This window comes from Bombina bombina, chromosome 1 (genome assembly GCF_027579735.1).
Source record: "Bombina bombina isolate aBomBom1 chromosome 1, aBomBom1.pri, whole genome shotgun sequence".
NCBI classification, from domain to species: Eukaryota; Metazoa; Chordata; class Amphibia; order Anura; family Bombinatoridae; genus Bombina; species Bombina bombina.
This window is the reverse complement of record NC_069499.1, coordinates 1,547,198,059-1,547,210,878: the sequence shown is the minus strand read 5'-3', so window position 1 is coordinate 1,547,210,878 and position 12,820 is coordinate 1,547,198,059. Positions and strand designations below refer to the sequence as shown.

General features: G+C 41.8%; 1 protein-coding gene across 1 annotated transcript in view; it reads right to left on the bottom strand.

Moving 5' to 3' along the window:
• Positions 1-12,550, bottom strand: part of CDR2L (cerebellar degeneration related protein 2 like) — a 62,255-nt gene extending 49,705 nt beyond the window's left edge. The window contains exons 1-4 of the mRNA XM_053708880.1: positions 10,996-12,550; positions 6,595-6,707; positions 6,281-6,429; positions 4,876-5,040 (exon numbers count right to left, since the gene is read on the bottom strand). Of these exons, the coding sequence (XP_053564855.1) occupies positions 4,876-5,040; positions 6,281-6,429; positions 6,595-6,707; positions 10,996-11,074 (506 nt within the window). The 5' untranslated portion in view covers positions 11,075-12,550. The remainder of the gene's footprint in view (positions 1-4,875; positions 5,041-6,280; positions 6,430-6,594; positions 6,708-10,995) is intronic.
• Positions 12,551-12,820: the final 270 nt, after the last annotated feature.

The window sequence follows — 12,820 nt, the reverse complement described above, 5'->3', positions numbered from 1 at the left end:
CAGTAAAGTCAAAATTGAACTTTTATGATTCAGACAGAGCATGCAATTTTAAACAACTTTCCAAATTACTTCCACTGTCTAAATCGCTTTGTTCTCTTGGTATCCATTGTTGAAGAGCTTTTCTTGGAAGGTTCATAAACAGCCTACTTGAATCTAGCTGCTCATTGGTGTCTGCACATTACTTACCTATTGTGTTCAACTAGCTCCCAGTAGTGAACCTTCCTCGTTATGCTTTTCAGCAATGGATACAAAGAGAACAAAGCAACTTAAATAGAACAAAATTGGAAAATTGTTTAAAATTGCACGCTCTGAATCACAAAAGAAAAATTGTGCGTTTCATGTCACTTTAACATATTCTTCAGTGATACCAATACGGGGTTTTAGGGGAAAGTGTGTCTTTTTTAAGTAATTCCATTTTTTTTTAACATAGTTGATGCTCGAGGAGATGTCGATTTTTATGAAAATTGAAAAGTGCAAAATTCTGAATATAGGAAGCAAATTATAGACTAAATGGTCATTTGCAAAAGGGTATATGGACTTGGAAATTCTTCATTCAGATGATTTGAAGTTTGCTAAACCGTTCAGGGGCCCGATCCGATATGCAGTGTCCCCCGCAAAAGCCGGCGACGCCAAAATTTGCGCTGGTTTGGTATCCTATATACGGCGTAACATAGAAGTTACGCCCGTATATTTCTGCCTTCGCCCGTAGTTTTTTGGGCCATAGGCAGGTATACCAAACCAGCGCAGTTTGGTATCCAATATACAGCGTAAGGACTTACGCGTCGAAAATGGAGAAATCTTACTCCATTTTCACCTCGCCACAAAATGCAGCCGTAGTAAGCCTTACGCTGTCTATTGGAGCCCCGTAACTCCCTAAACTACCTGCTAAATAAAACCTAACACCTAACGCATGCGCAATGTCTATCTACCTGTCAACTGCGATCCCCCGCCGCAATCCCTAATAAAGTATTTAACCCCTAAACCGCCGCTCCCGGATCCCGCCGCCACCTACATTAAAAGTATAACCCCCTAATGTGATCCCCCTACACCGTCGCCATCTACCTTACCTACCCCCTAATGTGAGCCCCTACCCCGCCGCCATCTACCTTACCTACCCCCTAAAGTGAGCCCCTACCCCGCCATCTACCTTACCTACCGACTAAAGTGAGCCCCTACCCCGCCGCCATCTACCTTACCTACCCCCTAAAGTGAGCCCCTACACCGCCATCTACCTTATCTACCCCCTAAAGTGAGCCCCTACCCCGCCGCCATCTATCTTATCTACCCCCTAAAGTGAGCCCCTACCCCGCCGCCATCTATCTTACCTACCCCCTAAAGTGAGCCCCTACCCCGCCGCCATCTACCTTACCTACCCCCTAAAGTGAGCCCCTACCCCGCCGCCATCTACCTTACCTACCCCCTAAAGTGAGCCCCTACCCCGCCGCCATCTATCTTATCTACCCCCTAAAGTGAACCCCTACCCCGCCGCCATCTATCTTACCTACCCCCTAAAGTGAGCCCCTACCCCGCCGCCATCTACCTTACCTACCCCCTAAAGTGAGCTCCTACCCCGTCGCCATCTATTTTAAAAATATTAACCCCTAATCTAATCCCCCTACACCGCCGCCAGCTATATTAACTATATTAACCCTAATTATATTAGGGTTAATATAGTTATTATATTATATATATTAACTATATTAACCCTAATTATATTAGGGTTAATATAGTTAATATTGTTTATATAGTTAATATCGTAGTTAATATCGTTTAATACCCCTATCTAACTAACATCCCTAACTAAATTCTTATTAAAATAGATCTAATTAATATTAATATTATTAATTAAAATATTCCTATTTAAATCTAAATACTTACCTATAAAATAAACCCTAAGATAGCTACAATGTAATTAATAATTACATTGTAGCTATTTTAGGGTTTATATTTATTTTACAGGTAACTTGGTATTTATTTTAACTAAGTACAATAGCTATTAAATAGTTAATAACTATTTAATAGCTACCAAGTTAAAATAATTACCAATTTACCTGTAAAATAAATCCTAACCTAAGTTACAAATACACCTACACTATCAATAAATTAAATAAACTACAAATATCTAAACTAAAATACAATAAAATAAACTAAACTAAATTACAAAAAAAAACAAACACAAAATAAAAAAAAATAAAAAAAATTACAAGATTTTTAAGCTAATTACACCTATTCTAAGCCCCCTAATAAAATAATAAAGCCCCCCAAAATAAAAAAAATTCCCTACCCTATTCTAAATTAAAAGTTAGAATAGGTGTAATTAGATTAAAAATCTTGTAATTTTTTTATTTTTTGTAATTTAGTGTTTGTTTGTTTTTGTAATTTAGTTTATTTTATTTTATTGAATTTTAGTTTAGATATTTGTAGTTTATTTAATTTATTGATAGTGTAGGTGTATTTGTAACTTAGGTTAGGATTTATTTTACAGGTAAATTGGTAATTATTTTAACAAGGTAGCTATTAAATAGTTATTAACTATTTAATAGCTATTGTACTTAGTTAAAATAAATACCAAGTTACCTGTAAAATAAATATAAACCCTAAAATAGCTACAATGTAAGATGGCGGCGGGGTAGGGGCTCACTTTAGGGGGTAGGTAAGGTAGATGGCGGCGGGGTAGGGGCTCACATTAGGGGGTTATAGATTTAATATAGCTGGTGGAGGGGTCCGGGAGTGGCGGTTTAGGGGTTAATACATTTTTTATTGTTAGGATAGTGAGGGGGGATAGCGGATAGAGGGTTAGACGTGTTGGGCTATGTTTGGGAGGCGTGTTAGACAGTAGGGGGGATTTAATACTTTAGTCAGGTTTTGTAGGCGCCGTCAGTTTCTAAAGTGCCGTAAATCACTGGCGACTCCAGAAATTTGTACTTACGCAGATTTCTGGACATCGCTGGTTTGTCAGATTTACGGCACTTTAGCCTCTGACGGCGCCGTATATAGGATAGCTCGAGTTGCGAGCTGAAACTGCGGGCGGCGGGGGTTCCCTCGCTTGCGCCGCAAACTACGATCTATATCGGATCGCGCCCCAGGAGCTTAGCATGTAATGCCAGTAAGGTACTTGGTCACATAGGAAGAGGGTTAGTAGCACAGAAACAGAGGTTATTATGCACTAAATAGATCACTGCTTAGGCCTCATTTTGAATATCATGTACATAGCTGGAGACTTCCAAAATAGGTGCTATGGACAATGCTATGAGGGAACTACAGAATGGCCCCCATATGCATAAGGTTAGCCTAAAAACTAACTTACACTTTAGAAGGAAATAAGGGCAGATATCTAGTTCTAAAGTATTTTCTATAACCTCATCCAGCCAGCTAAGCCCACTGACCTCTCCCAGTGTTTTAGGCTACGTCTCCTGACCTGCACAGACCTCAGCTAAGCCAACTGGCCTCTCCCAGTGTTTTAGGCTACGTCTCCTGACCTCCTGCACAGACCCCAGCTAAGCCCACTGACCTCTCCCAGTGTTTAGGCTACGTCTCCTGACCAGACCCAAGCTAAGCCCACTGACCTCTCCCAGTGTTTAGGCTACGTCTCCTGACCTCCTGCACAGACCCAAGCTAAGCCCACTGACTTCTCCCAGTGTTTAGGCTACGTCTCCTGACCTTCTGCACAGACCCCAGCTAAGCCCACCGACTTCTCCCAGTGTTTTAGGCTACGTCTCCTGACCTTCTGCACAGACCCCAGCTAAGCCCACTGACCTCTCTCAGTGTTTTAGGCTACGTCTCCTGACCTCCTGCACAGACCCCAGCTAAGCCCACTGACCTCTCTCAGTGTTTTAGGCTACATCTCCTGACCTCCTGCACAGACCCCAGCTAAGCCCACTGACCTCTCCCAGTGTTTTAGGCTACGTCTCCTGACCTTCTGCACAGACCCCAGCTAAGCCCACTGACCTCTCTCAGTGTTTTAGGCTACGTCTCCTGACCTTCTGCACAGACCCCAGCTAAGCCCACTGACCTCTCTCAGTGTTTTAGGCTACGTCTCCTGACCTTCTGCACAGACCCCAGCTAAGCCCACTGACTTCTCCCAGTGCTTTAGGCTACGTCTCCTGACCTCCTGCACAGACCCCAGCTAAGCCCACTGGCCTCTCCCAGTGTTTTAGGCTACGTCTCCTGACCTGCACAGACCTCAGCTAAGCCAACTGGCCTCTCCCAGTGTTTTAGGCTACGTCTCCTGACCTCCTGCACAGACCCCAGCTAAGCCCACTGACCTCTCCCAGTGTTTAGGCTACGTCTCCTGACCAGACCCAAGCTAAGCCCACTGACCTCTCCCAGTGTTTAGGCTACGTCTCCTGACCTCCTGCACAGACCCAAGCTAAGCCCACTGACTTCTCCCAGTGTTTAGGCTACGTCTCCTGACCTTCTGCACAGACCCCAGCTAAGCCCACCGACTTCTCCCAGTGTTTTAGGCTACGTCTCCTGACCTTCTGCACAGACCCCAGCTAAGCCCACTGACCTCTCTCAGTGTTTTAGGCTACGTCTCCTGACCTCCTGCACAGACCCCAGCTAAGCCCACTGACCTCTCTCAGTGTTTTAGGCTACATCTCCTGACCTCCTGCACAGACCCCAGCTAAGCCCACTGACCTCTCCCAGTGTTTTAGGCTACGTCTCCTGACCTTCTGCACAGACCCCAGCTAAGCCCACTGACCTCTCTCAGTGTTTTAGGCTACGTCTCCTGACCTTCTGCACAGACCCCAGCTAAGCCCACTGACCTCTCTCAGTGTTTTAGGCTACATCTCCTGACCTTCTGCACAGACCTCAGCTAAGCCCACTGACCTCTCCCAGTGTTTTAGGCTATGTCTCCTGACCTCCTGCACAGACCTTGGGTTACCACACAGCTCCCGAATGCAGGGGAAAGAGTGGATTGTGCGGCGCCGCTCCCTCTTCTCCCGCCTGATGCGCACCTGGTCCAGACTGCGTAAATCCTCCAGCTGTTTTTGCAACTCCTCCACTTGTCTATGTAGCCCCTCTATAGTGTCTGTTAGACTGTAGGAGATTAAACAGTGTAAAGCCTCACGTGCACCAAATGCAACCAGGCAAAACGACAATTTACAAACAAAAGGAACAATGTCACATAAATTTGCTGCTTTATTGGCATTCGTCAGTATTGTCCCTCTTTTATGTGCTATAGTTTGTCCCCTGTGCGCTCTCATTCTATTGGTGTCTCTCAAACCTGTCACATTCTGTCCTTCTTGTCTTTCTTTCCTCAACTGTTTTCTCACTCTCTATTTTTTCTATCTTTCTCTCTTTTTGTGTTTCCCTTTGCACCTTCTTATAACTTTCTTACCCTCTTTCTGTCCTGCATGTCATTTCATCCGTATGTCAGTCTGTCCTGCATGTCATTTCATCTGTATGTCAGTCTGTCCTGCATGTCATTTCATCCGTATGTCAGTCTGTCCTGCATGTCATTTCATCCGTATGTCAGTCTGTCCTGCATGTCATTTCATCCGTATGTCAGTCTGTCCTGCATGTCATTTCATCCGTATGTCAGTCTGTCCTGCATGTCATTTCATCCGTATGTCAGTCTGTCCTGCATGTCATTTCATCCGTATGTCAGTCTGTCCTGCATGTCATTTCATCCGTATGTCAGTCTGTCCTGCATGTCATTTCATCCGTATGTCAGTCTGTCCTGCATGTCATTTCATCCGTATGTCAGTCTGTCCTGCATGTCATTTCATCCGTATGTCAGTCTGTCCTGCATGTCATTTCATCCGTATGTCAGTCTCTCCTGCATGTCATTTCATCCGTATGTCAGTCTGTCCTGCATCTCATTTCATCTGTATGTCAGTCTGTCCTGCATCTCATTTCATCTGTATGTCAGTCTGTCCTGAATCTCATTTCATCTGTATGTCAGTCTGTCCTGAATCTCATTTCATCTGTCTGTCCGTGTGTCCTGCATCTCTTTCAATCTGTCTGTCTGTCCGTCCTGCATCTCATTTCATCTGTATGTCAGTTTGTCCTGCATGTCATTTCATCCTTATGTCAGTCTGCCCTGCATCACTTTCTAACTGTATATCAGTCTATACTGCATCACTTTCCTCATCTTGGTCTGCTGAGCATTTTTCGCCACTTCCACGCTCTCTGTGTATATCCTCAGCGCTCTTCCTCTCTCTGTATATAATTTTCTTCCACATTCCCATCTACCCGATCTCCCTGTATTTCTCTCCCCTTATTTCCCCTCACACTCATCTCGTTCGGTCTCTCCTTATCTCAATATGCTCCTTACCTTACTATCTTTTGCTGAGCCACCTTGTTCTCTTGGACCAGTCTCTGATTGGTCATTTCTAGATCACGTGCAATAGTGTCCAGCTGCTCGTACACCTTGGCGTGCTGGTCGTTCACCTGGCGCAGCATGTCTAGTTGTTTGCTCAGGTACTGCCAACAGAAAGGATGTGAACAAAGTAAGTAACAACCTTAGGGTTATCCAAACTTTACAGCAAATTTTCCCTAACAGCATTACTATAACAAGACTGTGTGACCCATAATGCACCGCACTAGAATTCTTCTGTTATAAACCAATAGGAATGTGTCACCTATTACCTCGATTTCCTGCACTTGCTCCTCATTGCTTAGATACATCTGCTGCAGAGACACTTCCAGTTCCTTGTTGCGCTCTAGGAGAGTCTTCCCCAGCTCGGCTGCCAGGTGCAGATCTGTGGAGCGGATTACAGAGATGAAGTGACGTTGCACATGTACAACCTAATCTCCTTATATTACACCTTGTTCTCTCATGTAGTGGAAGCACATGGACCAAACACCATACTGACAACCACAATGTTTATTTTGTGCCCGTTTGGAGATGTAAAACTCAACATTTCTAGTTTATCCTTTTACCCAGAATCACTTCCATCATGCACAATTACCCTAATAATATCCTCCCTTGTCCCTTTAAACCCAAAGAGTCTGAGTCAATTCTGCTACGCTTCAAGCATAGTTATATGTGCTATTCTGTTACCACTCGTATGTTTTCATTCTCTTATTAACATTTTTAGGTCAGCAGACAGCAGGGGTTAACCGTTTTCAGCATTCCTCACTCCCTCCCCCACCAATGAGGAGGCAGAAACACTATAAGCATGCAGCCTTTTGTATGGCCTTGCTCCCTCACATCAGCAGTACTACAGAATGCATGTTCAATCAAAACCAGACTATCTGCAGAGCCTTCCCAAGAGCTGAGCGGAAGCAATTGGGATAATGGATAATTGCAGACACTTAAACCTTCCGTTTCACTACTATACCTTTTATTCGTATAAATATACACACATTTAAGTGCTTATAATGCTGGTTTCATTTTTGTTACAATACTCTTCCTATCTATCTATTATGCATATATGCTCAGGGTTAAAACTTTTCAACGCTGGATAAAATAATTGATGAAGATCACGTAATAATATAAATTATTTATGTCCCGGTGTGTTTCAGTACTAATAAGACTGACATTTCTTCTAGATCTACAAACCAAACTGTCAGTTTCCGGATGAACCTAACTCACATTTCATCAGTCAAATACAGTCTCTCTTATACATTACGTTCTATGGGAATGCATCAAAACAAACGCAAAAAACTCCATTGTTCTGACATTTCAAAAATCACATGACAACAGTACAGACAAGTGATTTATTTCAAACGCTATAAACAGACCCACAGTATCTCTGAATATTCATAAGGAAAGCTCAGCTCTATCTCCTATTTCCATGTAACCATGTTCACAGTATTTTTTTATAATCATACTTAAAGGGAGTCTAGACAAAAATAAACTTTCATGATTCAGATAGGGCATGTTATTTTAAACAACTTTCCAATTTACTTTTATCATCAGTTTTGCGTTGTTCTCTTGGTATTCTTAGCTGAAAGCTAAACCTAGGTAGGCTCATATGCTTATTTCTTAGCCCTTATACGAATGCATTTGACAGTTTTTCACAACTAGAGGGCGTTAGTTCATATGTGCCATATAGATAACATTGTGCTCACGCCGTTGAGTTACTGAGGAGTCAGTACTGATTGGCTAAAATGAAAGTCTGTCAAAAGAACGGAAATAATGGGGGCAGTCTGCAGAGGCTTAGATAGGTAATCACAGAGGATAAAAGTGTATTAATATAACTGTGTTGGTTATGCAAAACTGGGGAATGGATAATAAAGGGGTTTATCTATGTTTTTAAACAATAGAAATGCTGGTGTAGACTGTCGCTTTAAGGAGAAACTAAACAATGCATCACAGCAAGTGAAACAGGCATCTTGTTGTTTATTCTAACCTAAACAAAGCAGGTGGTACAGCCAATCAAAAGCCGTACTACCTTTTCCACCAACTTCAGTAAGAGCACTCGGTATTTGTATTTGAGGCTATAGTGCAGGATCCATGGCCTCAAATTATTATTATTGGTTATGCAGTTCTCACAGTGAGCAAGATTACAAGTCACGCGGCAAATCAGTTGTGAAAACCCCACGCGTGTTATGGCTTTTTCACATTTGGGGTTGCACAGGTATTACAAGTTGCAAACCGTGAAATTGCATGCGTGCTCACATATTCCCAATTGAAGTCAATGGAGAAGACAAATAGAGAAAAACTCAAAAACCCTAATATGATGCGCAAAGCCCATGACGTATTCTCGTTAAAAAGGGTACATGAAAATGTGAATATTTCAAATTGCGAAAATGTTTTTGCAACAGAATATGTTCTATTTATTTCTAAATAACTTTCTCTCTATATTTGATGATATATGGACTGATATATCTATTTATTGTGAGATATGTATATTAATATATATATATATATATATATATATATATATATATATATATATATATATCTCTATCTAGATATGTAGATATCTCGAGATCTATATGAGAATATCGGATTGAAAATACATCTGAGATATTGTTTAATGTGCATAAGATTGTAATGTAAAATATTTTCATTATCTCCATAGTTAAACATATCTCTATATGATAGAAATCCATGTTTCTCTATGTATGTGTATCTAAGTCAATGTAAAATCCCTGCATCTGCTTTTTTTTCCCTAAATCCCGCAATCTTGTATCTTTGAGCCCTTATAACATTTGTGTGCAATATGTTTTTTAATAGACAGTGTTAATGAGTGCAAGTCTACTGTGTAATGTATTTTTGAAGTGTTTTGTGAAACTTTTTTTTTGCGGAAAGCATTAACTACATCTCTTCGACGAGTGCGTAAAGGATTGTTGCGTAAAAGGCGGACGTGTGCGCACGCAATCGTGATTTTTCAAGTCTTGTAATACCTGCGCAATTTAAATTGATTGCGAAAAGACCATATTGTGCACAGAAAACTCACTACGCACTACTTGTAATCTTGCTGAGTATTTGGTAACACCTCATAAATGGTCTGGTGTAAAGCCCCTTCTATTAGGGGAAACATTATAGCTGTGGCTTCCAATATTTTACTTCCGGATCCTAAAGCGTAAAGTGTCTTTATGTTTGTGTCAATCCGTTATCTTGGCTTCCCAAAGGTTTTGCTTGGCTCTTTAAAACCTAAGTGATATACAAAGTCCAAAGACGCTGAAGATATTTTTGCTTAAAGGGACAGGAAACCCCCAATTTTTCTTTTGTGATTCAGATAGAGAATACAATTTTAAACAACTTTCCAATTTACTTATATTATTTAATTTGCTTCCTTCTCTTGTTATCCTTTGCTGAAATCTTTATCTAGGAAAGCTCCGGAGCAGCAAAGAACCTATTTTCTAGCTGCTGATTGATGGCTGCATATATATATACCGATTGTCATTGGCTCACCCATGTGTTCAGTTAGAAACCAGTAGTGCATTGCTGCTCCTTCAACAAAGCATACCAAGAGAATTAAGCAAATTTGATAATAGAAGTAAACTGGAAAGTTGTTTAAAAATGGTATGTTCTACCTAAATCATGAAATAAACTTTTGGGGTTTTATGTCCCTTTAATCTTATAGTACAGAGAAAGAACAGAACTCTTGGTTGTAGAATGAGATACAAATGTTATGACAATCATCAAGACTCTAATCATGATTGCAGGTGACTATATCCACATCCAAACGGGTCTCCCTGTAGCTGTGTGCCCTATAGCAACCAACCTTAGTAGTTTCCCTATGATGGTTGTACTAGATTGAGAACCACTTTGAGAGTGTACACCAAAATGGGCAATAATCTTTTTAAAAATGATCCTCAAAACAATATAGTGCTAACAATAGGGCTACAATAACAAATTGTGCATCACCTTGGGCAAGCATGACTTGCAATACACCCCTGCACTAATGCTTTCTATTAATAATACCTTTTATTATACAAAGGCTGAACAACTAGTTCATAACATACATATTTGTGCCTAGTTTAATTGGTGCTACGCTTCTTTTCATTTTGATTTTCTGGATGGTTTATGCAGACTTAAAAAAAACAAAAATAGGATGGTCTTACTATTTCCATTTAAAGGAGAAAGTAATAATATTACTAAAATTCTATGGAACGTGTATGTGATTCTGACCATGTTACTGCAGGAAATGCATTTCTCATGCGGAAGCATTTACTTGGCAAATGAATATTTTTGACCATAAGATATTTACATTTGGAACAGATTATGTAAAAATCCCATAAATGTATCTTATTTTATAGCTTGGTATATTTTCATGTAAATGTTAGCACTATCACATTGGTCAGTGTCACTCACAGGGACACAAAGCTCCTTCTGTCACGTTCCCGCTGTCACAACCTGTCAAGTGAGCTCAGACTATTAACCCTAGTGATGCTGTCTAATCTGGTGTTGGAAGATTTACAGTTGGTCTTCGTTATCTTTAATTAAAATTGATCAGACTATAATAGTTTCACATAATCTATTAATGCCTTTGTTCCTGCTGTTTCATCCCCAAGAATCTGCTGTGTCTTTTACACAAATAGCAATTAGTGAGATGCTGCAGTGAAATGAGTAGACCCTACATTTGCCCTCACCTTGCTCCAGGTCATGGTGGTCGTACCAAGGCTCTTCCTCCTCACTGTGGAACTCCTCCATTCTTCCTGCGCCCAGCATCTGCCCTCTCAACCAGAAAGTGCTGAAGTTAGTCTAGTGAAAACTCTGCTGAAGCCCAGCAGAAACTCTGTGGATGGAACACACTAATACCTTGCCTCAAATGTGTCCCTGCCCTGTTCTGTCTACAGGATGTCAGAAAGCAACAGGGTATCCGTGGATCTTTGATCACTATTTACTTTATGCTTGGTCAATTACCCTATGGCACTAGGCTATGTTCCCTATCCCATATGTCACAGTCCCTAATACATTGGAATATGTCCTGAGTCACTGTCCCTGCTACAACTGGCCCTTGGGTCTGGTATATAAAGGCACTATCCTATGACTGAGCTCCTGTGTTACTATCTTTGCTATATCCAGACCTAGTGCGTCTGTCCTTCATCTTTTCAGTACCTGTATCCCTTGCAAATATGCTGGCACTGTTCCTGTTAAACATTGCTTGTCACATCATTGTTAAAGAAGATAATAGTTCCCTAACGCTAGGTCCATTTCCATGTATTTTTCATTTGCCCAGTACCACTTGCTCTTATTAATACTGGCCCTGTTTCTGATAACCCTAGTTATTGTCTTCTAATATCCCTGGTCCTGTCCTCTAGTATCTGGTGTACTTGTGTCCCTATAGCCAGACACTGTTACTGTGTTTAAATACCCCTGCCCCCAATGTGTCTAATCTCCCCTAATACCCCATGTTTGTTCCTCACTATATTTATTATCTGCCACAGTTATCCCTGACCCAATACCAATCTACTAATATTCCTGGTCTTGTCCTCTAGTATCTGGGGTACTTGTGTCCCTATAGCCAGACACTGTTACTGTGGTTAAATACCCCTGCCCCCAGCCCTCAATATGTCTAATCTCCCCTAATACCCTATGTTTGTACCTCACTATATTTATTATCTGCCACAGTTATCCCTGACCCAATACCAATCTACTAATATCCCTGGTCAAATACCAATCTACTAATATCCCTGGTCCTGTCCTCTAGTATCTGGGGTACTTGTGTCCCTATAGTCAGACACTGTTACTGTGTTTAAATACACCAGCCCTCAATATGTCTAGTCTCCCCTAATACCCCATGTTTGTTCCTCACTATATTTATTATCTGCCACAGTTATCCTTGACCCAATACTAATATTCCTGGTCCCTGTCACACAATATAACGTTACCTGGTCTCTGTCACACTATAGTTCTCTGCAATACATTGTCACTGATAAACAACCCCCCGGTCATTTAATAACCACGGCCCAAGCTCAGTGCCAGCTACCCCGCATCAGCTATACAACAAGGGTTTACTATTTCTCCCTGTCGCCGTGTCACGCTCCTGTCACAGTCCCCGTGTTACTCAGCTGTCACGGTCTCGGTACCACCCTCTTGTCACCCTGCTCAGCCCCGGTGTCACCCTTCCCTTTCACTGCCCCAGCCCCGCCGCTGCCCCGCTGTCACTGAGCCCGAGGACCGCTAATATCCCCCAGCAGCATCCCAAGGCCTGGACCGACAAACCCCGCCCCCTACATCCCCAGTGTGCATAGCTAGCCGCTTATTGGTCATCTAAATACCAGCCCCTTACACGTCACCGGAATACGCTGCATCCTTAACCATTGCTGTGCTGGACGGCAGAATAAATCTGCTGCTGTACCACTGTGTCACTATATGTGATGTCTCCTTTGTAAGCTAAATAGTAATATTCACCCACCCTGCGGCTGTTGTTCCCTCGGTTATACCCCTTTTACCTTATGATTCAACAGCAGC